Source organism: Lytechinus pictus, chromosome 16 (assembly GCF_037042905.1).
Source record: "Lytechinus pictus isolate F3 Inbred chromosome 16, Lp3.0, whole genome shotgun sequence".
In the NCBI taxonomy this organism is placed as follows: Eukaryota; Metazoa; Echinodermata; class Echinoidea; order Temnopleuroida; family Toxopneustidae; genus Lytechinus; species Lytechinus pictus.
In genome coordinates this window covers 3204322-3230225 of record NC_087260.1, presented here as the reverse complement: position 1 = coordinate 3230225, position 25904 = coordinate 3204322, and the positions used below count along the sequence as shown (strand labels likewise).

Below are 25904 nucleotides of genomic sequence, written 5' to 3'. Positions count from 1 at the left end.
TAAATTATAGCATCCGCAATCATAAGTGTTTTAAATTTGTTCTTTCGTTTTGTTCGATTGTCTCTTTCGTTCTGTTCTATTGTCTCCTTGATTTCACAACCGAAAATAAATCATAAAAAAAACCATTCACAATAGTTAGAATTCATTTTTGTCTCTATCGTTTTAATCGTTCAATCTAATAGTACAGAGGCGGCGGAGTTGGTAGGTATTTTCAGTCCTCACCCCTTGCAGCAAACATGTACAAAAAATCCGAAGTCTATATAAATTTCTGATTTTTTTTCGGCCGGTCCACTCCCTCCCACATTCAGTAACGAAAACAATTTTTTTCCCTCTATGAATCTTTTCTACCACGCTATTCGCCGGAAAAAAAATAAGGGAGAAAGAAATCAGCAAAAAAAGTAGGAAATTCAATAAAATTTGGGTCGGTATCAAATTTTTTTTTTTATTTTTTTTTTTTTTTGGGGGGGGGGTGTAGGTTACACATGAATAAAAGTTTGTAGGATTGAGAGGGTTCTATCGGGTGACACGCCAGACAAACGTGTTTTCTTTGTAGGGGGTGCCTTAGCGTAATTTCTCATCCTGTATCATTCTATTTCCTCCAAGTTCGCGCGAGGAAACTTTTAGTTCATTATTGGTTTTATCATTTGAAGTGATTATGTTTCCGTCAACTCTTCAATGCAAAAGTTTTCATCCGGGAGAGAAAAGGAAATAAGATGAAGAGCTTCTAAAACCTAACCTATTATAAATTCATTCTGTAAAATGATATGAATTAACAAATTGTAATATTTTAGCCGCTTCATCCCCGTCCCACAGCTCAACCCCTGTACCATAAAAAAAAAACATTGCTGTCCCTGTATAACATCTTTTTCCAAACATTTTGGTTTAGATGCAAACCATGGTAAGCGCCCCAAATGCGATTTTTTTTTTGGGGGGGTCGTAACGGGGAAAAAAGGGGCCAGGACGGTCTTTATTCTTATCTTTTCCACCGCGTTACTCGCAATTAAAAAACAGAAAATCGGAGAGAGGAGACAAACAAGCAATATATATTAGAGTGTAGGTCAGAACATTTCCATCGGGGGAGGGGGGGGGGGGGGGTCAAACAAGAACAATGATAAACAGTCATCAGTTTGGCAAGGGTCTGAGGACCGAGTTGCAACAAATAAACGTTGTGGGATTTTTTAAAGTAATCTAACCAAAAAATAAAGTCATGTTGTAATTCGTTTAAGTAGATATTCATGCATGGAATTTTAGCAAAAGCGCACTTGTCTGATCCCCCTTTTATCACTGTATCTCATTCTCTCTCGTTATCCCTGACATTTGAACATATTTTTTCGATAATTTCCCTAACTAATTATTCGTTCATCCTTATATGCATCATCACCCAGGGGAAGCGCCTTTATGCAATATGAATCACTGACGGATGTCATAAGCACCTGTGTTGTCGGTAAACGATACCTTTTTTTTGTAGATGCGGTATGTTGGTCGAAAAAAAAAGATTCATAAAAGCTTTTTGTATTGCTAAGTACGAAAAGCGTTCAATGGGTCATCCTGCGGATAAACACTAATCTTCCTTTTGTTCGGGGCGTTGACCATCTGTATCCTGCTCTTTTCGGAAGGAATTTGCTTGAGTGGCCGCCCAGACATTCTTTTGTTCGGGTAGTGCCGATATCATGAACTACATGACGTTCCCCTTTTGAAAAGAGCAGAAGATGAATGGTGTGCTAAACTGCTTTCTTTTCTCTTTTTTTTCATAATAGTAGACACAAAATAATGAGAAGAAGAGGGATGATGGGGAGGGAAAAAGTTCAAAAGTGCACCGAGATCAGCTCAAAGTACTAAGACATTACAAGCTTTTTGCTTTTCTGAAAATGCAATCAATCGATGAAACCAAGGAGATATCATTCTACCTAGAGTGATATCTTCTTGATTAAACAAATAAGACGAAAATGGTGAATAAACGCGTAGCTTATTACGTGACGATCTTGCAGAAAAGATGTTAGCGTATATCTATCAGAACAACGATATGGATGAAATCACGTGATCGGAAAAAAATCACGTGATCAGGCCTTATGCGCGCGCGTACGTGCTCGTCACAAAATTTATCCTTCCCGTCCGACTCCAACGAAAAAATCGGGTAAAGTTGAAATGATTTCCTATTTTCGGGATTTTTCCCCACGTAGCTGTATATTTTTTTCAATCTGTTATCGAAATAGGTTTATAAAGTAAATATTGGCAGAGGTTTTAGTACATAACAATTACGAAAAAGCTGAAAAACTTCATTGAATTAAACCAAACATTTCTCGGCTTCTGTAGAAGCCCGTCGTAGCTAAGTGAATGACTCGCTGGGCTTCTGTGGAAGCCCGTCGCACGCAAAGGGTTAATATAGCTATCATTCATGATAATATTATAATTATAATATTATAATAATGATAAGGATAATGATGACAATAATGATGATGATGATGATAATAATAACACTCAGTTCTTGTGAAGAATCATGGACCCATTGTTTCAATAGGTGCATGGTAGAGTATACCATTTATGTCTCAATGCGATTCGAAAGGGACTTGGATATTATTACCATTGCTTTTACAAGTATTTCCGTATCTACTTTTGATATAACTAGTATTTCTATATCTACTTCTGATAGTAGTTTTATATTTTTTCTGATATAACTAGTATTATGATATAACCCTTATTTCAATATATATTTCTGACATAACTGGTATTTCATATCTACTTCTGATATAACTAGTATTTTATCTACTCCTGATATAACTAGTATTTGATCTACTTCTGATATAACTAGTATTTTATCTACTTCTGATATAATAGTATTATGATATAACTAGTATGTCCATATCTGCTTCTGATATAACTAGTATTTCTATCTGCTTCTGATATAACTAGTATGTCCATATCTACTCCTGATATAACTAGTATTTCCATATCTACTTCTGATGTAACTAGTATTTCTATCTACTTCTGATATAATAAGTATTTTCATTTCTACTTCTGATATAACTAGTATTTTATCTACTTCTGATATAACTAGCATTATGATATAACAAGCATTTCTTTATATACTTTTGATATAACTACTATGTCCATAGCTAATTCTGATTTAACTAGCATGTCCATATCTACTTCTGATATAACTAGTATTTCTATCTACTTCTGATATAACAAGTATTTCCATATCTACTTCCGACATAACTACTATTTCTATCTAATTCTGATATAACTATAGTATTTCCATATCTACTTCTGATGTAGTATTTCCATATCTACTTCTGATATAACTAGTATTTCCATATCTACTTTTGATATAACTAATATTTCCAAATATAATTCTGATATAACTAGAATTCATATGAACTTCTGATATAATTAGTATTTCCATATCTACTTCTGATACAACAAGTATTTGTATATCCACTTCTGACATTTCTAGTATTTTATCTACTTCTGGTATAACTAGCATTATGATATAACAAGCATTTCTTTATATACTTTTGATTTAACTACTATGTCCATAGCTAATTCTGATATAACTAGTAGTTCTATCTACTTCTGATATAACAAGTATTTCCATATCTACTTCTGATATAATTAGTATTTCTATCTAATTCTGATATAACTAGTATTTCCATATTTACTTCTGATATAACTAGTATTTGTATATCTAATTCTGATAAAACTATATATCCATAAAACTATAACCATATCTACTTCTGATGAAACTAGTATTTATATATCTTCTTCTAATATAACTAGTATTTCTATATCTTCTACTGGTAAAATTAGTGTTTCAATATCAAGTTCTGATATAACTAGTTTTCTATTTCTACTTCTGATATAACTAATATTTCCGTCTATACTTCTGATATAACTCATATTTTTTCCATATCTTCTTATGATATAACTATTAGTATTTCTTTATATACTTTTGATATAACTAGTATTTCCATATCTACTTCTGATATAATTATTATTTCCATATCTACTTCTGACATAACTGACATTTTATATCTACTTCTGATATAACTAGTATTTTATCTTCTCCTGATATAACTTGTATTTTATCTACTTCTGATGGCAAGAATTTCTTTATATACTTTTGACATAACTAGTATGTCCATAGCTACATCTGATTTTACTAGTATGTCCATATCTACTTCAGATATAACTAGTATTTCTATATCTACTTCTGATATAACTAGTATTTATATCTACTTCTGATATAACAGTATTATGATATAACTATTATGTCCATATCTACTTCTGATATAACTAGTATTTTATCTACTTCTGATATATCTAGTATTATGATATAACAAGTATTTTCATATCTACTTCTGACATAACTAGTATGTCCATATGTACTTCTGATATAACTAGTATTTCCATATCTACTTCTGATATAACTAGTATTTCTATCTACTTCTGATGTAACTGGTATTTCTATCTACTTCTGATATAACTAGTATTTCATCTACTTCTGATATAACTAGTATTTCCATATCTACTTCTGATATAACAAGTATTTCCATATATCTACTTCCGATATAACTAGTATTTCTATCTAATTCTGATATAACTAGTATTTTATCTAATTCTGATATAACTAGTATTTCTATATCTAATTCTGATAAAACTATATATCCATAAAACTATAACCATATTTATTTCTAATGAAACTAGTATTTATATATCTACTTCTAATATAACTAGTATTTCTATATATACTAATGGTAAAATTAGTGTTTCAATATCAAGTTCTGATATAACTAGTTTTTTCTATTTCTACTTCTGATATAACTAATATTTCCGTCTATAGTTCTAATATAACTACATTTTTTCCATATCTTCTTCTGATATAACTATTAGTATTTCTTTATATACTTTTTATATAACTAGTATTTCCATATCTACTTCTGATATAATTATTATTTCCATATCTACTTCTGACATAACTGACATTTTATATCTACTTCTGATATAACTAGTATTTTATCTTCTTCTGATATAACTATTAGTATTTCTTTATATACTTTTGACATAACTAGTATGTCCATAGCTACATCTGATTTTACTAGTATGTCCATATCTACTTCAGATATAACTAGTATTTCCATATCTTCTTCTGATATAACTAGTAGTTCTTTATATACATTTGATATAACTAGTATTTCCTTATCTACAAATAACTAGTATCCATATCTACTTTTCATATAACTAGTATGTCCATATCTACTTCTGACATAACTAGTATTTCTTTATATACTATTGGTAAAATTAGTGTTTCAATATCAAGTTCTGATATAACTAGTTTTTCTATTTCTACTTCTGATATAACTAATATTTCCGTCTATACTTCTGATATAACTCATAATTTAATATTTGCTTCTGATATAACTAGTATTTCTATATGTTCTTCTGATATAACAAGTATTTCTATATGTACTTTTGATATAACTAGTATTTCCATATCTACATCTGATATTACTAGTATTTCCATATCTAATTATAATATAACCAGTATTTCCTTATCTACAAATAGCTAGTATCCATATCTACTTTTGATATAACTAGTATGTCCATATCTACTGACATAACTAGTATTTCTTTATATTTTTATATAACTAGTATTTTCATATGTACTTCTGATACAACAAGTATTTCTATATCTACTTCTGACATAATTAGTATTTCTTTATATACATTTGATATAACTAGTATTTCCTTATCTGCAAATAACTAGTATCCATATCTACTTTTGATATAACTAGTATGACCATATCTACTTCTGACATAACTAGTATTTCTTTATATTTTGATATAACTAGTATTTCCATATGTACTTCTGATACAACAAGTATTTATATATCTACTTCTGACATAATTAGTATTTCTTTATATACATTTGATATAATTAGTCTTTCCATGTCTGCTTCTGATATAACTAGTATTTCCATATCTCCTTTTGATATTTATTTATCTATTTATTTATTGATTATTAATTCTGATATAACTAGTAATTCCATATCTACTTTTGATGTAACTAGTATTTCTTCATATTTTGATATTACTAGTATTTCCATATCTACTTCTGATATAACTAGTATTTCCATATCTACTTCTGATATAACTAGTATCCATATCTACTTATGATATAACCAGTATTTCCTTATCTACAAATAACTAGTATCCATATCTACTTTTGATTTAACTAGTATTTCTTTATATTTTGATATAACTAGTATTTCCATATGTACCCCGATACAACAAGTATTTCTATATCTACTTCTGACATAATTAGTATTTCTTTATATACATTTGATATAACTAGTGTTTCCATATGTACACCTGGTATAACTAGTATCTACTTCTGATATAACTAGTATTTCCATGTCTGCTTCTGATATAACTAGTATTTCCATATCTCCTTTTTATATTTATTTATCTTTTTATTGATTGATTATTAATTCTGATATAACTAGTAATTCCATATCTACTTCTGATATAACTAGTATTTCTGTATCTGTTGAAAGGGTACCAGGTAAGGTGTAAAAGCCTATGTATTAAGCCTAGCAACTGAGTCTTGGAAATATTGTTGGAATGCTCCGCAGGGAGTGGAGACAGTGCATACATGGTACGCAGCCATATCAGGTTTTGATGACTGGGGTAATATATATATTTAAATCACTTAGAGGCATTATTCCGATGTGTTAATAAGCCATATAACAGTGAAATATTATCATTATCATTGGATAACATGTGGGTTTTTGTCGTCTTTTTGTTTTTCTAGCTGACAAAGAACTCTCCTTTCTCAGTTTGCCTTCAACCAGCCCAGTCTGACATAGACAGGAAGCCTTGTGGGGTCGAGTACTCACTCCATACTTTCATTGGCGGTAAGTATATCATCATAAAAGGCTGTGAATGGATCTTCGTATGCATTTCATCTCAATAAATAACCTCAGATTATTCGCTAAATCGAACAGCCTATCAAGATCATCGTTGCATGCGCATTTTGCTCAGAATACCGAAAAGGGACCAATCAGAATTGTTCTTTCAAAATCGCTAACCTTTCTGTGGACCTGATGAGGTAAAATATGTATTGTAAAATGATAATCAATTTTCACCGCAAATGAATAGGCCTAATATATTCCCAACTTGCTACACACGAGGGAATTAGGCTGGGATTTTTTGTCATCATGGCATTCTATTTTTTTAACGTAATCCTTTTCTTGTTTTTCACTTCTTTTTATTTACTTTTAATTCATTCATTTATTATCATAATAATTATTTTTATTCATTTTTTATTGTATTTATTTAATTATTCATTTATCATTATCATTATTGAGGGCTTGCAAATAAGTACGTCGTTTTCAGAACTCAGCTCTCTCCCCCGTAATTATGTTACCTTATAATACCCCACTGGTGTCACGCTTTATTGCTAGTTCATGATAAAAAAGGACTGCGAGGTTGTATATACCATGAACAATAAACTTCAGCTTGGTCACGACAGCGTGGGCTTTATGATCGTCAATAAAACTGGGTTACATGTTGAATTATTTGCAGATTAATTTACCTCCTTCAGAATTTCAGACTCTCTTTTTATCTCTTTGTTTGGAAGTCTACCGGCACCTTTGCTTCCAGCTTCTGAATTTGAAATGAGCCCGTCTAGATGGAGTTGTAAATGCAGGCGTAGCTGTAAATGTTAGTAAACTGATCTTCAAGACATTTCAATACTTCATTTACATTCAAACATGATACACACTATAAATCAATTGAATTAAAAGGCTTTCATACATGAGGATTAACTTATAGACCACGCTTTTGTGGAGTGCCTGCTTCAACTCTTTTACCGAGAAATTGTTTTTCTATCAGTACAAAAAAAATGTTGCTTCGACACAATAACAAGAAAAAAATATGAGTATAACAACTATACATTGTAACAAAATATTTGGTACGTTTTCTCATTCTTGCAGGCTACCTATAATTCGGCTTATAGGCCTGAGATTTTGCATTATATTTTCTTTTTTTTCCTTCTTCAATATAGTAAGTTGCATTATCGAATGATGAGAATGCTAACCACTGTTGGTATTTTTTATGATTCATTTCCCCCCCCCCCCCCGTCATTTATGTGATTTTTTTGTATTAAAACTTTGACAATTAACTGTTGAAAATATTACCAGTGTCCTAACTTAACGCTAAAAAGAATGAAAACTGACAAAGAAACTCGAGAAAGAAATTAATGCGGGATTCATGTTTTTTTAATCTTGTAAGGTCCTTTCAATAAATTGCTGTATTCCGAGAATCATCACCATATAACCATAGCTTTCAGTACTGTTACTGAGCAGAAAAAAGTTTGCCGTTGGGGGCAGTATAGGGAAATTGACGATTATTTGATTGAGAGCTGTATGGATACGTCTACTCAACATGTTAATAGTATGAACATGTCAAGTAGTAGGCATATATATTATATATTTTATGTTTAAAAATCATTAAAGTTGGCATTGTTTTTTAACGTTAAATTACTATTTCCCAACACAAGAAATAAATTATAGCTGTGAAAGAAAACAAATATCATTTCGCCAATTTGAGGGGAAAAAATAGAACCAATTATCTTTCTCCCAAACTAGCTGAAAAAAAATAAGAACATGATCGCTTTTAAAATGATAACATTTTATGTATGAAGCTTCTTGTCAATGTCAGGCTGATCAATGACGGGTACACGTCAAATATATATTTTTTTCTTAAGGCGTAATAAAAGAAAGATAGTTTGTTCCCATAACATTTATCTTTTTGACAGGTGGGCGAATACAAAATCTGTAAATACAGGGTGAAAATTTAAGCTTAAAAAAAACAGGAGATGTTGGACACCCCCCCCCCATCTCTCTCCCTGTGATTGCCGCCTATCCTTGATATATATTAATACCGATCCTTGATTGATGTGATGTCAGATCAGATTTTTCAATTTCATGAAAGGTCACGTGTCCAATGAGAACGGATTCACAATATTACAACATTAATCTACCTTATCACAAACACGACATCACTTTTTTGGAAGTGTTTAGTGCAAATTGTAGTTAAGCCATATCGATATATTTTCGAGTCTCCGATGATGCCTCATTCAAATTTCGAGAATACTATACAGTATAGATAAAGATATAGACACAAGAGGTCAAAAGTTCATTCTTTAACTAACATAATGCAAAGGATAATTTTTAATTAAAGATGAAAAATGAAAATGAAAATCCATATTTTATTGTTCGAAATAGACATGAAATGAAAAACTCAAAAAATTTGCTTTGCCCAAAATGATCGTGGGCCCGTCAGCCGCTGTGCAGCGCCAGATCGACGAGGCTCTATCCCAGCCATTCTCAATTACTTTTTTGGAAGCGCCACATTTCTTGTTGAGAATCTGTAATGCTCCACTATCCATTACGCAAACCAGCAATGTATCCGCGGATGGGGGGCCCAGAGGCCCCTGGTGGCGTGGGGGTCGAGGGGGCAGAGCCCCAAGAAGTTTTGGAATATGAGGCCTTGTAAATTGCCCAGAGGGGCTCTAATTGATATCAAAAGAAGAAATACAAATGCCAACAAACTACACAATATTAAAAGAAAAATGACCAGTGACTTTTTCACAACATACCAATGATACCACTAGTTCAGACTGTTCTGCACCAGATCTATTGGCTGAAGCAAGTGGCGTAATGAGTAAAAAAAAAATGAGGGGCTAGATATGGCAGCTGAAGCAAAAATATTGAACTTTTCAATACAAAAATCTATATTTTGACATAATATTAAGAGAATACAATATTTCCCTTTTCTTTCCTTTTCTCCTCTTTTCTCCTTTTGTTTTCTTGGTCGTGAAACACTTTGGGGCCCCCAATCCCCGCCCCCATCTGTACGCCAGTGGCTAAAGTTACGTTCCCCGATTTTGCAAGGGCTGAAAATTAGGCGTTGCACTGCACTAGCGCCCAAACTGCCCCTCTACAACTCACGTGCAGTATCATTCATTCAGTTCGTGTTAAGCAAGAGTGCATGCAGGCAATCACGGCAGGCAATACATCTGAGCATACATGTATTTCACTTTACACCTTCGGATTTTAATCGGCTCCGGAAACAAATTTTCTGCTTGTTATGCCCCAAATTCTGAATATCACATTATTTGATGTTTAACTCTTAAACAAAAAGGATACTCTGGAAATGCAACATTTCTCGCCGTTGAAAAAGAAATCCTACAAACGGGGTTTTCAAATCACTTGTGTGGCACATAAACTTTGTACAGCATAGAATAAATAAAAAGAACAACTTCGATCCTCTATAATAGAGGTTATCGAGTGCTAAATTGGACAAAATTTGAGGAAATCAATTAAGTGTCAAGTAAAGAGTTTTTGTTTTCTCTTTGTATCAAAATGATCACCAAATCCTTATTTCCAGGTTACTGGTAGATACATTTTTATCTCCCTAATTTTTCTTTATTTTTACTTTTTTATACCGGCTTCCAAGCGCCACTCCGCAAGGCTCGGTGCGCCACAAGTGGCGCGCGCGCCACCATTTGATAATCCCTGCTCTATCCCTTGAACGCCAAACAGGGTAGCAGCAACTCCCATCTTTTAACGTCTTTTGGTCTGACACGGCCGGGGTTTGAACCCCCGACCTCCCGGTTGTGAGACTGAGGCTCTACCATCTGAGCCAACACACCGGTTAATGAGGTATTGAATAAAAAAAAAATTGAATAAAATTTAAATTTTGAATAAAATGTTAAGAAATATAAATAGCAATGATCAATTTTTAATATTTATCGCTTTAGAATTGAGCATAAAACTAGTTAAATTTTCGAAGAATGACCGTAAGTTCAAAGAGAAAAGTTTGTATCAAAATGATATACCTTGTTTATTTAATTTTTCCTTTTATTGTGTAGATCATATAAATGAGGTTCCAAGCAAGCGACGATCAGTAGAGCTAGCTGTACGCAAGGTCTCCTATGCTCCTAGACGAAAGGGTGTACAACCGAGTGCAGAGGTTTTCAAAGAGTTCCTGTTCAGCAAAGCGCCTCTACGGCTTGAAGCAACCTTAGATAAGGATGTAGGTACAAGAACAGTATCAAAGGGCGCCCTCTCTTTTTAATAAAATGAACCTTAGTTCCATACCCTTTAATAAACCGAAAATTGCTCAATCAAGCTGAAGTTTTGGTGCCATATAACGTTCGAGTCTACAATTTTCCGTATATAGATGAACTTTTCCGTCGGATTTTTTTTTTTTTTTTACTCGGCAGCAATTTCGAAGTGTATTTCCATACGGCAGAAGAACAAGAATACATTGAAAATATTCTACAGAAGTTATTTAGATGGCCTTGTTCATGTTTTGCATCCAAGCGCATTGTTGACATTAAATGGTTGTGATATATTGACAAACAATATATTGTTTAGTATGTCTTGTCTATTACGATAACTTTGTTTTCCAAATAAGTAAATCATTCCAATGAGATTTCTTAGTACACATTAGAAGCGTTTTGAACTTACGAACTGATCAGGGGGCCGTTTCATAAAGCTGTTCGTAAGATAAGAGCGACTTTAAGAACGACTGGTGATCCTTTATTGTGGTAAATGGTATATTCTTTGGCGATGGTTACGCGCGTAAGAAAGGTTCACCAGTCGTTCTTAAAGTCGCTCTTAACTTACGAACAGCTTTATGAAACACCCACCAGGTTTGTTTACATTTTGAACAAAATTTAAATAGCCATGTTCATTTTTTCTTACATTTGTTGCTTACAAGTTGAACGATGTTGTTTCACAGGTTGATTTTATTTTTGCTGTTTACATATCTTTAATTCATGTTATTTTATTCTGATAGGTTTATCATCACGGGGAAACCATATCGGTAAATGTCCACGTTTCGAACCAGTCGTCAAAAACTGTCAAGAGGGTAACAGTGACCGTGTTTCAGTTTGCAGACATTCAGCTCTTTGAGACAGGGTCTTTCAAAAGTGATGTTGCCAAATACGAGGCTACGTAAGTTTTAAAGTTAGGCGTAGTAATTTTTTTTATCACGGCCGCCATGGCGACTGTACTAATGATGAAGATGTGAGGATGATGATGATGAGGATGATGATGAGGTTGATGATGATGATGATGACGATGATGATGGGAATTATTGTAGTTTTGTTGATAATGATGACAGTGATGAAGATGAAGATGACGATTTTGATGATGATGATGATGATGATGACGATGATGATGACGGGGATGAGGATGATTATGATGATGATGATGAGGAGGAGGAGGAGAATGATGATGATGATGATGACGATGATTATGATGATGATGATGATGGTAATGATGATGATGAGGATGATTATGATGATGATGAGGAGGAGGAGGAGAATGATGATGATGATGATGATGATGATGATGACGACATGGACAACGATCATAGGGGTGACGATGTAGATGACACTTGAGTTGATGATGATATATAAACCCATTTCCTGTTTATCTTAATCAACAGAAGCGAAAGTGACGGAATGCCAGTCAGACAGAATCAAGTTCTGACCAAGGTGTTCAAAGTCAAACCTGTGCTGGAGAATAACAAAAATCTTGAAAAGCGAGGCCTGGCTCTGGATGGCAAACTGAAACATGAAGACACAAATCTTGCATCCTCAACGAGGTGAGTAATGCTGCAGTCACTTTTATTTTCATTCAAACCACCAGCTGCGGAGCTGCTATGCAAAAATGTTAAAAGCGGCTGATTTTGACTCCCCATACGGCAACCTTAGGGGAAATGTGACTGAGCCACAAAAGGAAACTAAAGGGCTGAAAATAATATATCTAGATAAATGAAGCAAAATTTACAGAGCAAAACGCTGCAAATTTCATCAAAATCTGATAATACAAACATAAATTAAAGTGACATATGCTCCCTCAGTAATACTATGCACCCCGCCTTTTTGTGATTGTAAATTAAATGTTAAATTTCTATAACTCTCTTATTTTACATCATATGTTGACAGAATCTTAGTGTTATGCTCGTTTTGATTGTTACCTTTGGTGAACTCAAACCAGGAAAATCATCTTGAATGGAAGGACTTTCTGGTGTTTGTTCAGTTTTATTCTAGTTTGATATATTCATATATCGCCTTTGATATCTTAAAATCCGAACACATTAGATGCAGAAATGAGAATGAAGTAAATTTTAGTGTATGTTTATTGATACACTCGTTTTATTGTCTCGCCTGCATAGCAGAGCGAGACTATAGGCGCCGCTATTCCGATGGCGGCGGCGGCGTCGTCAACATTGAAATCTTAACCAAGGTTAAGTTTTTGAAATGTCATCATAACTTAGAAAGTATATAAACCTAGTTCATGAAACTTAGACATAAAGATATTCAAGTATTACTAAACATCCTGCCTGAGTTTCAGGTCACATGATCAAGATCAAAGGTCATTTAGGGTCAATGAACTTACACCATGTGGGGGGAATCGATATCGAAATCTTAACCAAGGTTAAGTTTTTGAAATGTCGTCATAACTTTAAAAGTATATAAACCTAGTCCATGAAACTTGGACATAAGGGTAAAAGTGTATCAATAAAGATCCTTCAGGTCACATGACCAAGGTCAAAGGTCACTTAGGGTCAACGAACTTTGAGCATGTTGGGGGTATTTGTGGAATCGTCATCATAACTTTGAAATTTTATGGATCTAGTTAAAGAAACTTAGACGTAGGAGCAATTATTTATCCCTGAATATCTTGTGCTTGTTTCAGGTCACATGACCAAAATCAAAGGTCATTTAGGGTCAATGAACTTTGGCCGTGTTGGGGGTATTTGTTGACTTGGCATCATAACTTAGACAGTTTATGGAACTACACATGTAGTTCATGAAACATAGACTTAAGGGTAATCGAGTTGTTTTGCACATGTCTGAGGTCACATGATCATGTTCAAAGGTCATGTTGGGTAAATGGACATAGTATTTATTATCATATGAGTGTTTTCTTTTATGAATAATTATTTTATAGCTGTTTTCAAAGTAAGCACTGCTGATATATCAAATCGCGTAATGCAGGCGAGACTGCCAGAGGCGTTCCGCTTGTTATGACCTATTATTAATTTAAACCCGAATATAAAATGCAGAATGAAGTAAGTTCTGGTGTTATTTTTTTATCTTATAGTGACCGAAGTGACGTATTAAGTGATGAGGAGCTGGGTATCACTGTGAAATACAAGGTGGAAGTCAAAGTCGAATTAACAGAAATCTTATCATCGTGAGTATCTTACTGATTAATGTTCTTCATCTAGAATTTAATACTAGATCTCGACATCCGTCCTGCATGGGGCCGTTTCCTAACGCCGTTTGTAACTTTGTTAAGAGTAACGTTAAGAATGAATGGTGATTCTTTCTAGTTGTAAATGATATTCATCATTAAGTGTTCATTGGTGATTATTTGGCCCGTAAGGAAGGATCACAAGTCGTTCTTAAAGTCGCACTTAACTTACGAACAGCTATATGAAACACCCTCCTGTGTGGTGTTTCATATAGCTGTTCAAAAAGTTACAAATTATTTTATGCATGACTGGAACATTTTGACAGGTGCTAAGTGAGTTATTCAAACAAAAATCATGCACCACAGAAAGGTTACCAGTCATGCGTAAAGTGATGTATGATTTGATTTGATTTATTGTTTCAAAGTCCACAAAATTGCATACATCTTGAGCAAACAAGAACATGTTGGTGATAATCACATTCACAGGTTTACAAAGTGATAATAATAATGATAATGATTCAATTCAATTCAATTCAAATTCAAGTTATTCTTGATAATAATAAAACATCATCAAATTGTACTTTCGTATATAGAAATATAATTACAAGAAAAGGAGGGCATCAAAAAGTTTACACTTGAAAATAAGAAGCCTCCAAAGAATACAGTAATCAATATATGTACACATCAGATGAGGAGGGGGGAGGGAAACATGCTCATTCACACACAGACACATCCACCGAGAATCATCGTCATCATCACACACAAAAGCACACCCGAACATCCATCATCTTGGTTCATTCATTAACAAAAATAATACATATATAGATGAGGTGAGTTTGAATTCAAATTAGGAATAGGTACTAATAATGATCTTTTTGAGTTTGCATTTAAACGAAGAAACAGTTGAACATGAAAAAAGGCATACATTGAGATTATTCCAGATTCGCGGTCCGGTAAACTTAAAAGAGTTCAGAATTAAGGTTGAAGCTGTTTTAGGGTAATGAAAGCTATTAGCAGAGCGAGTATTGTATCGGTGAAAGTCGTAGTTATATTGAAAAAGATTGATGATATTAATAGGATCATACTGTATCTATATCTAACTGCGTGCATAAGTGTAGCAATTTTAAATTTATGAATATCGTAGACTGTCATTGTTTTTAATCTAAAAAATAATGGCCCTGATGGTGTCAGATATGGAGAATTGGTGCAAATGCGTAGTGCTTTTTTCTGGAGTTTGTGGATACAATCCAATTTAGTTATTCCAACACTGGCCCATGTTATGTTGCAATATTGAATATAAGGTAGAATCAAAGAGTTATATAGCATAATTAAATTCTTTTTAGGTAATATGGATTTCAATTTACACAGTATTCCTACACTTTTTGATATTTTGTTACAAATATGTAAACGATGATTAGTAAAAGTTAATTTATCATCTAAAATTATACCTAGAAATTTGACTGTTTTAGTTACATTCAGAATTGTTGATATTAATGATAATGATAATAATAATAATTTGCTTTTATATAGCGCTTTATCAATCTACGACTGTTCAAAGCGCTTCACAATTATTACTACCCGCACACTGGATTCATAGCATTTCAAGCAGCCTGTTAGGCGCACACTTGCTAAACCAACCACAATGACGGACCGGTACCCAATTAGCACCTGGGTGAGAGTGGCAAAGTGTGGATTGACGCCTTGCCAAAGGACGCTATGCCAGCATGGCGAGAGGCGAGAGTCAGAACCGCTACAACATGGAATGGCGCGGCATATGAGGAACCTATCAAAAATAGGTTCCTAGAAAGAAATAATTGATGACTAAAAACTCTTAACAAAATATATGTATAATACGAATAGCGTCATGAAACTACTCCAGGTCAATCTGATCAAGCCAGATTAAATGTTGTTGGCCTAGTTGGTCTACCTTGAAAATGTGATTGGGATCAATCTTGCTTCGAAGTATTTGATTATTATCAAGGAAAAAATACACCCTGGCCGAAAAATATGTGTTTTTACAGATAAAATATCAGTCGCCATTGGCAACACCTGAAAGGGGTCTTTTTAGTACAAATACGTGAAATGACTATGGTTTAACCCCCCCCCCCCTTCCCTTCTCACTAATACAAATTAATTTGTGGCCTCTGCAAAATAACATCTGGTATCTCAATAGGACATTTCTGTTGATAACTTGTACCGAGGTGAAACCCATAATGTGATCCGTTTTCTAACTAAACATGAATAACGAATTGTAAAGGGATATTTGACAGTTGATGTTCTGTAAAGATTGGGCCTACTCAGCATATTTATTTTGAAATATTTAGATATTATTGTGAATAATGATATGTAAAATGGAATTGTGTTTATTTTGACATCTTGCAGTCCTCTATCTGTGGAGTTGCCGTTTGTCCTCTCACAACCACCACCACCCGCACCAGAACCAGTTATGAAACCCGAATCAGGTAAGTCATTCATATATTTTTTTCTACATTCCTTAAAATCATTTGCAGTGATGTTTACGCAGCCCCGTAGCCAGGATTTTCAATTAGGGGCCCAATCCCATATCTTACCTCGTCTTCTTCTTTTCCTCCTCTCTTTTATCTTGCCTTTGACAAATCTGGGGGTCGCTGGAACCCCCTGGCTACAGGCCAGTTAACCCTTCTAAAAGAAGAAGAACAAGAAGAAGGAAAGGAGGAGAAGAAGATGAAGTAGAAGAAGGAAATGAGAAGAAGAAGAAGAAGGAGGAGGAGGAGAAGAAGAAGAAGAAGGGAAAAAAGGAGAAGGACAAGAAGAAGAAGGAAAGGAGAAGAAGAAGAAGGAGGAGAAGAAGAAAAAGAAGGAGGAGTAGGAGAAGAAGAAGGGGAAAAAAGAGGACAAGAAGAAGGAAAGGAGAAGAAGAAGGAGAAAAGACGAAGGAGGAGAAGAAGAAAAGAAAGAGGAGGAGAGGAAAGAGAAAGAAGTGGAGAGGGGAGAAGAAGTTCACCTACAAATTGTGGATATCAGTATGTATTTTTTTGTGTGTGTGTTTCAAACTTTCTTCATCAAAACAATTGTTTTTCCTTCCACTATATTTAGGCAATGAACAAGAAGTCCTTGATCCCAATCTCATCAAATTTGATACATCGTAAGTATATATACATATAGTCCATTTTATCTTGAAGTAGACCAGTAAAACAAATCACATCACCAACTACCACAAGTTAAATAGAAATTTAGAAAACTTAGAACTCGAATGAAGAGAATAATATGATATGTATCAATATGATATCTCATGCATGATGATTCCAATTCATGATATTTAAAAAAAACCATTAATATAACATGCTGCATGAAGGCCTTTATCTAAATATTTTTGTATAGCCGGTAATCGATTTGAAATATTGTTATTGAAATTTGTAATTGTTTAGATATTTTATAAACTTTGCTATTTCGCCTTTGCCGGGATCATAGTATTTCAGGATTAACCATTGATATTGAATGAAATAGTACTTGGCGCAGTACCAGATTAAGTTGGCACTGGGGCATCTTTTTTTTTTTTTTAGAATTTTTTCAGAGATTCGTGAATTATGATTTGTTGGATCTGCTTTTGATTTGGTGGTAAATTCAGAACGAATTTAATGTGTATCATATCTATGATTTTTGTTTTTTAATTTTGGTTTAATTAACATTTTTTACAGAGGAGCTGCCCCCATGTACACTGATGAGGATTTGCTGTTTGAAGACTTTACTCGTATGTGTGTGAAAGGAACAGAAGGCCAGGGCACAGAAACATAGGCTTAAACACACTATATAAAGGGTCCAAATCACATTTGAAAATTATTCTGGTTTAATCCTTTGGCTATGATGAGGATATTGATGAGAAATCATAAAAGCTAAAGGCGATTTAAAAACCAAGGCTCTCTTTCAAACAACGAATTTACAAATGCAAAGATATTTAGTGTTTTAATATGGTGATACAAGAATAATTGCCATTAAGTAGAGTTGATTAGAAGTGTTACTAGCCTATATATGCTATACTTTAAAGAATGAAAATAAATTTGCTTAACATCTTTTTTGAAAATTTTGTCTTCAATTTAAAGGTAACTTTTTTCACCGACAATGGCCCTTATTGATTACATTAGATTAGCATTTCACTTAAACTTTCGAAAATTTCTTCTTTTTTTCCCTTTGTTTTCACCCCTCCCCTATATCGTTGACAAAATCATAAACTTCGATCTTTTTACCTTATGTTGTTAACATGGTTGACATTTATTATTAGTATGAGCTATTGGTTTCAATATTTGTTATTGTCATCAAGAACAAATAATTTACTTTGCTGGCTGGCGAATACAATTATTGGCTATTAAAGAAGCGTTGGAGTTCTTTTTAACATGCATCCGGGTGCCTTAGCAAATGGTGACGTCATCAACGATCAAGGTCACGGCCCGCATAGAATGACTTGACGTAGGTCACAATGCAAGGCAGTTGAAGAAGAAATTATTTATATTTATGTACATAAGATAACGAACATTTTACTGTTTTAATATTCATATTCAAGAGGGATATGACAATAGAGTTGTTCACATAGTTAACAAGGTGGTCCGTGTTTGACCGAATGGAAAACGGATATAAAAAGTGTGCATTGATTTATCCACCTTTAAATCTTGAACTGTAAAAAACCCTATTTAAAGTTTCAAGCACGTTGTGTAAGCCTATCACTCTTAACAATTTGTTTAAAATTCTAAGTAATTGTTTAAACCTTTTTAGCAATTATTTAAACCTTTTTTCAATTGTTTTAACCTTTTAGACAACTTGTTTAACTGTTACACAACGTCTTTAAAATTTTAATCAATAGTTGTTTGAGCTACTGGCTTAAACAACTCGCTTTAAGTTTTAAACAACGTTTTACAGTGTGGGTGGGTTTTGTTTTGTGTAACTGTACATAGCGTAAGCCTCGTATTCAAACCTTCACGTAAATAAAATATCCGGAAGTGATATTAGTATTTCACATTTTAATGTTTGTCGAAAGAAATTAGATGAAAGAAATTCAGCATATCTGTAACATTCTATAAAATAATCACATATAGAAGCGAGCTATGGTATATTTTTGAACAATTATTCTTAATGTATTCTATTATAGCTGAATTATTATAAAAAGATGCAGGGCATCTACCTTTAGGACCTCCCATTTATTGAGGGATATTTTCTTACACAACGCTTTTAGATTTTAAGGTACAGGTATGTCGAGAGAAAATAGATGAAAGTAATTTAGCATACCGTATACGATATTTTCTACAAGATATTCGCATGCTTTGATTGATTAAATAAGTTAGATGTGGTGTACTAATAATTCCGAATGTAATACTCTTATAGCTGAAAATTTTTATCAAGTGATGCAGGGCATCCTATTTGAATAATTATTGATGACGTAAAATAATTGTTTATACTATGCTGGGACAAGTTTTGTTCTCAGGTTTGAGTGCAATAATTATTATTAAGGTGCAAATATCTTTAATTCAGTGGCGTAATGTGCCAAAAATTGGCAAATCGCTTAAAATTTTATGTAGGAAGCTGCGAGCGAGCAAAATTTTTGACATATTTATTTTAAAAATTATATTTTGTGAGAGATTTCCGACGACGTAATATTCAGAAAATATCATATTTCAACATTCTCTTTTTCCTTTTCTCTCCTTTTTTTCTTGGCCGTGAAAGCCCCCTCCCCCATATGTACGCCAGTACTTAAATTGATGAACAAAACACAGGTCAACATACCAGTTCTTTACCACTCTCCACCCAGGTGTTGAAGAGCACTCTGTATTGAATATTCATGTGGTCTCGGTTGAATGATCATGTGCGCATGCGTCATGGCCAAAAAAGTTTGTCGGAATTTAAAAGTTTGCTACCCACAAAGAGGGTACTAAAGGCTCTATGACATGTAGTGTGGTTAACAATCGAACTTGGAAACTCTTTTGGTATGCTCCCACAGAAATAAGATAAGCCAGGTTTAAAAACCAGGATAACACATTAAAGCATAAAAGCACATAAAAATTGTTTTTGTTATTCCAGAGAGTAAAACTAATGACGAGCTATCATGATCCGGGGCCCGTAACGCAAAGCTTAGCAATGATCGTAGAAATTTTTTCTGCGATTGATTCCATTGACTACAATGTACAATAAATCGTATAAATCAAGCGTGCGATTATTAATCGCTGACCTTTGTGTTACGGGACCCAGGATGATTAAAATCTTAATTCAGAAAGGCGCGGTTGCTTTGAATCTAGTTTGCATACTGTACTGACCAGGCAAGCATGTGGTAAGATAAAGAGTTGTCATAACAACTTAATCGGTCTAGATATATCTGTATAAAATTTGAATGCATTAAGTAACCTATCCAATAATCACCTTCAAAAGATATGTCTGTCTCTTGATAAGATCTTCACTGGAACTAAATAAGATTTGAACTTAGTTTTGATAAATGTAGCAGCAGGCGTTTTCACTAATAATTCCTCATACACTATTCGAATAATATGGAGTTCATCGAGCTAACAATATTCTCATCCTTATAACTATTTAGGGGCGAAGTACCATGCCCACTTACACAAAATAGTTTTTAACAGCTTGGTAAATCGAAATTTGTAGTTTTCAGTACAACGTATCTCCTTTTTTTTAGATTCTTATTAAACAATCTTTAATGATTAATTAAATTTTAAGGTTTTGGGGTAAAGAGTTTGAATTTTAAAAAAAGTTGCATGTGCTCGATGTTTTTCCATAATGCGAAAAAAATAACCGGGTACGTAGATACTAAGTATTTATACATGTATAGTACGTCTCAATTTAAATTCCATAGTGACTTTACAATGTTTTCACTTATTTTGAAGTGGTTAAATTCATGTAAATTTTAATTATACCAAATAAATACGTCTTTTTAGCAACATAAAAAACTGGTTCTTCGAGGGGGGGGGTACAAAAAAGAGTAAAATAATAATTATGTACATTTTTTGTAGACAATTCCTCATGTCATTATAATGAATAATGTCTGGGCCCTGTTCCACAGAACTTGTCGTCATTGACAATATAACAAATCTGCTCTCGGCCAATCACGATGTAAGTAACATACAGTTATTAACTTGTAAATGACAACAAGATTTATGAAACGGGGGCCAGCACATTTTACAGGGGTACTATAAACAAATAGACTGCATGGAGATGTTATCTGCGCATGAGTATAGGGACCAGTTTTATGAAGAATTGTGATTGATTCATACCAACATCATTTCCAGATTTTTTTCTTAACTGCAAAAGAGTTGAGAACAAAGTCGAAGATGTGATTGATCTGAATTGTGGCCCAGTGGATTAATCTTCTGACTTTGAAACAGAGGGTCGTGCGTTCGAATCCCAGCCATGGCGTAATTTCCTTCAGCAAGAATTTATCCGCATTGTGCTGCACTCGACCCATGCAGGTGAGGTGAATGGGTACCTGGCAGGATTATTTCCTTGAATGCATGAGCGCTGAAAGGCAGCTCGAGTTAAGGCCGGGGTAATAATAATAACAACGCGCCTCGGAATAGAATATTTCTAGATAGATGGCGGTATATAAATGCCTATTATTATTATTATTGTCATCGTCACATTTTTATATCAGACGTGACCAAGGTCAATTGGTTTTAATATGAAACTGCTGATATTACCTTATGACAGTTGCGTGATCTTAGTTCGTCAAAAAAAATTCCATTAAAGAAGATAAATGGACGTATCCTCTGCAAAATGGAAAAGAAAGAGTGTATATGTGGGAGCTCTTCGAATGAGATGTGATTTATCTAAAATGTACTTGCTGGTTCTGACTTTTCCACATTTTACGAGCACCATGGAAACCATTGTTATAAAATTGCAATCTCAGAAATAATTTGATAAGGGAGTACAGCATTCTTTTATTGTCAAACATAAAATAATGATATTTTTACTACATGTATTTGATTGAATCAAACTTTCTTATTTTTCCATTCGCTAAAATGTGAATTATACGGTAGGCCTACTTTTAATTCTTCGCGTGCAATGTCATCTATTAAAGCTGAAACAATCATTCCATACTTTATTTACATCGATGATTAGTTGTATACTACGTCTACTTCGTACTGAGAGTGCAACGAATATTAATCATTTCACATTTATACATGATTGTAGATGAAAATATCGCACTAATTATTCAGAGATTTTATCTTTTATAGATCAAGCAAATTTTAGATTCGCTTTTATTGTGGCTGATGTGTGATTTATTAAACGGTAAAAATCTAGAATCTGATTGTTATTTGTGTTTTGTTTCGTTTATAGTTTCGTTTATAGGCCCATGCTGAATTTTGTAATTCCTTATAAGTTTTGTATAATGGTTGCCCAGGAAACGTGTATAACTATATGCATTTCTTAGACACTTCATCACTAAAATATAAAAAAAAATAATTCGGCCCAGAAAGGGGCGGTGTCGGGTTATTTCGGTAGGGGGTTGGTCAAGATGACCTAAAGTTGACGTCATTGTTTTTTTTTTTAGTTTAATCATAAAAATATTGTAGACTTTTACAGCCCAGACATCACCTATTATACCCTTCATCCTTATTTCTTCCATTTTTCCCTATCTGTTAATTTTTTGTAAAGTCACAAAGGTCAATCGCCCCTGCCCCATATTGCACCGCCTATGGGCCCAAAACAATCATCAATCACTTTCTATATTTTCATGGATTGTTAAGATTTGTGGCAGTGCTGCGGGGGCGGGGGGCAAGGGGCGGTATTTAGCCACCCCTCTTAGTAGTATCACAAACAAGGGGGGAAAGAGGGGAACAGAAACAGGACTAAGAAAATGGAAGAAAGCAGAGCAAAAAGAGAGAAAGTTTGAGTTCTGAGTCTTGTACCCTATTTATCTTGTTATTCATTTTTTTATTGAAATAATAATAATAGGCAAGGTGAGGTCAATGGGTACCCGGTAGGATTTATTTCCTTGAACGCTTGAGCGCCTATTAATATGGCGGCTCAGCTACGGCCGGGGTAATAATACCAAATATTAAAGCGCAGTTGAGTATATTCACATAGTAACTGCGCTATATAAATGGACATATTATTATTATTATAATAATATGGAACTTTTATATAGCGCTTAATACAATACAGTTTTATGCGCTTTACAATTAAAACAACGTAAATAAAACAAGTACAACATAAAAAAATTACATAGAAACAAAGTATAAATTGAAAAAAGGTCGCCTTTAATTAGGTCATCTCGCCCCCCCCCCCCCCCCTCCCCCTCAAAATGCGCTGGAAAGGACGGGTTGAGATGAATCAAACTATCTGTGTACCTAATTACTCTCCATCTATGAATAAATAGCTCGTGAGATAATTTATAGACAGACTTTGTATAGTAACAAGTGGGGTTAGGTATGAGGGGCTGTGGGCGGGAAGAAAAGAGAGGGAGAGGGAGGTGGTTGTCTTGGGAGAAAGAATGAAAGGAAGAAAGAAAGCAAGAAAGAAAGAAAGAAAAAAAAAAGAAAGAAAGAAGGAAGGGAGGGAAGGAAGGGGGAGGGAGAAGAAAGAAAGAAAGAAAGAAAGAAAGAAAGAAAGAAAGAAAGAAAGAAAGAAAGAAAGAAAGAAAGAAAGAAAGAAAGAAAAGGGAGAGGTGCGAGAGAGTGAGATATAGTGGGCAGTTTAAAACCCGGGGTTAAGGGTAGGGGTTCTGGCCCTGTCTGAAACCAAACCCTTATAGACGTTGCTTAGTGAAATGAGGGGCTTAAGAACTCACAAATTAGATGACCCTCTGCTAATGGGGTTGCTTGGGAACTGGAATTTAACATGATATTGGGGAATGGGAACTGACGCCTGAAAATGGTGCGAGGAGAATTTGTTAAAGGAATACTCCGGGCTGAAAATATTCATATCTAAATAAATACAGTAAAATTAACAGATCAAAATGCTAAAAATTTCATTAAAATCTGATGAAGAAATAACAAAGTTAAATGGAATTTGTGAAAACAGTTATATGCACGTCATCATGAATATTCAGAAGGTGTGCTGACCCGATGTGCTGATGATGTCACATCACCACTTTACCTCTTCTTAAGTTATTAATTGAAATCATAATCAATTCATTTATTCATACATGTGTGAATCAATAAACGTGTGAGTATCAATAAACGGATTTCGGAGTCAATCCTCCCGCAATCCTCCCAAACTTCATGAAGGGGGCGTGGCACTAAAAGTTTAGTCGGGGAATCCCCTCGGCTTGTCCAGGCACGAGTGCTTTCGATGACTGCATGCTTTGTATTTTGTGTCATCCTTGCCTGGTACGTATCTACGGTACGAAGCAGCGAAAGTATCTTATTAGCTCATGATTTGACAGCTTTGTGCAGCAGTGAGTGGTGATATTGCGTACGTTTATAATTATATTAATTGCCGCATGATTAGTTTGCAGAATTGACAAAATCTCATGAAATAAGAAGAAATTAGCGTGGACTTCCTGATCCAGACGAAAAAGATTCTATTTGAAGAGAGGAGTACACTAAAGTGTGAGTGCGAAATTCTTTTTAATTTTTTATATCTTTCAATTCATTCCTTACTGACAGACAGTGTCATTGTCTTTTTATTTTTAAATAAAGATCATGAAGTTACGATTCCGAGGTCTGCTCTGAAACTATAGATCTAAAACAACAACAATAACCTCAGTATTTATTTATTTATTACTTTCACCGCATAACCAAATGAAGCTTTATTAATTACTATTGTTTTTATTAGTTATATTTATTTTTATTTGAACTATTCATTCATTTATTTAACCTCTAGATCTAATTTATTTCATTTTTGGTGCGGATGAGAGGGGGTAGTCTTTATTCTTGTGTAGGCTGTTTTAGCCCCCTTATCTTTCTCTTTCAACCCCCCTCTCTTTTACACTTTTTGTTGTGGGGGGGGGGGGCTCATCAAATACTCCCCCCCCCCCCCCTTTGGAAAATCCTGGATATCCGCCCAGAATTTTCAAGCACTTAAATATAAACAAAAGAGAGAATAGGAGAAAAAGATGATAAAAAATAAATCTGAAAGAAAGTGTGAAAGGGTAATGTGCATGCAACTCAATGTTTCTCCTCTGTTTTTCCCACATCCAATAACTTAGGCCTAAAAAGTGCATATATGGTGCTGAACTGAGTTTTTCCTGCATAGCTGTGAAATCCAATCTGTTGTCTAAAAAATCTCTTCCTGTTCCTTTTCCTCATCTTTCTCTGTTTTTAATTCTCCATTCCTGCCCCATTGCTTACTTTCATGTGAACCATTTTTAAAAATGATTTTCAATACTATACCGTACCATCATGATCAGATTTTGATTTATTTCCAACAGAAATCTGAATCTGAACCATCCTGATCAAAGTCTATCTGTACTGACGGCACAGAAACGCTGTGAGCGCTAGCAATGTGCTTAAACAGAGGCCTGCAGTGTTACAGTAATGTGGCAGCGATGCCTAATGTTCAGGGGCGTAGACAACGGGGGGGATGAGGGGGATGCATCCCCCCCACCTCACAAGGTGGGGGGGATGGCATGTACAATCATCCCCCCAGGTTTTGGGGAATGATATTTGGTTACTTAATAAGTCATAATGATGATAATAATAGTAATAATAA

At 34.1% G+C, this 25904-nt stretch overlaps 1 protein-coding gene across 1 annotated transcript; it reads left to right on the top strand.

Moving 5' to 3' along the window:
• Nucleotides 1–886: 886 nt before the first annotated feature.
• LOC135157081 (arrestin red cell-like) lies at nucleotides 887–22552 on the top strand. The gene is made up of 9 exons (XM_064111573.1): nucleotides 887–898; nucleotides 6812–6914; nucleotides 10937–11100; nucleotides 11869–12026; nucleotides 12523–12681; nucleotides 14187–14279; nucleotides 16662–16741; nucleotides 17355–17403; nucleotides 17957–22552. The coding sequence occupies exons 1-9, from the start codon at nucleotides 887–889 to the stop codon at nucleotides 18051–18053; spliced, it is 915 nt and encodes a 304-aa protein (XP_063967643.1). The 3' UTR covers nucleotides 18054–22552.
• The last annotated feature ends 3352 nt before the right edge of the window (nucleotides 22553–25904 follow it).

What these genes read in the sequence shown, in the direction of transcription:
- LOC135157081 (XM_064111573.1), top strand. An exon ending in ACTCCATACTTTCATTGGCG is followed by an intron (nt 6,915 to 10,936) that starts GTAAGTATATCA and finishes TTTATTGTGTAG; the next exon opens with ATCATATAAATGAGGTTCCA. An exon ending in AATCTTGCATCCTCAACGAG is followed by an intron (nt 12,682 to 14,186) that starts GTGAGTAATGCT and finishes TTTATCTTATAG; the next exon opens with TGACCGAAGTGACGTATTAA.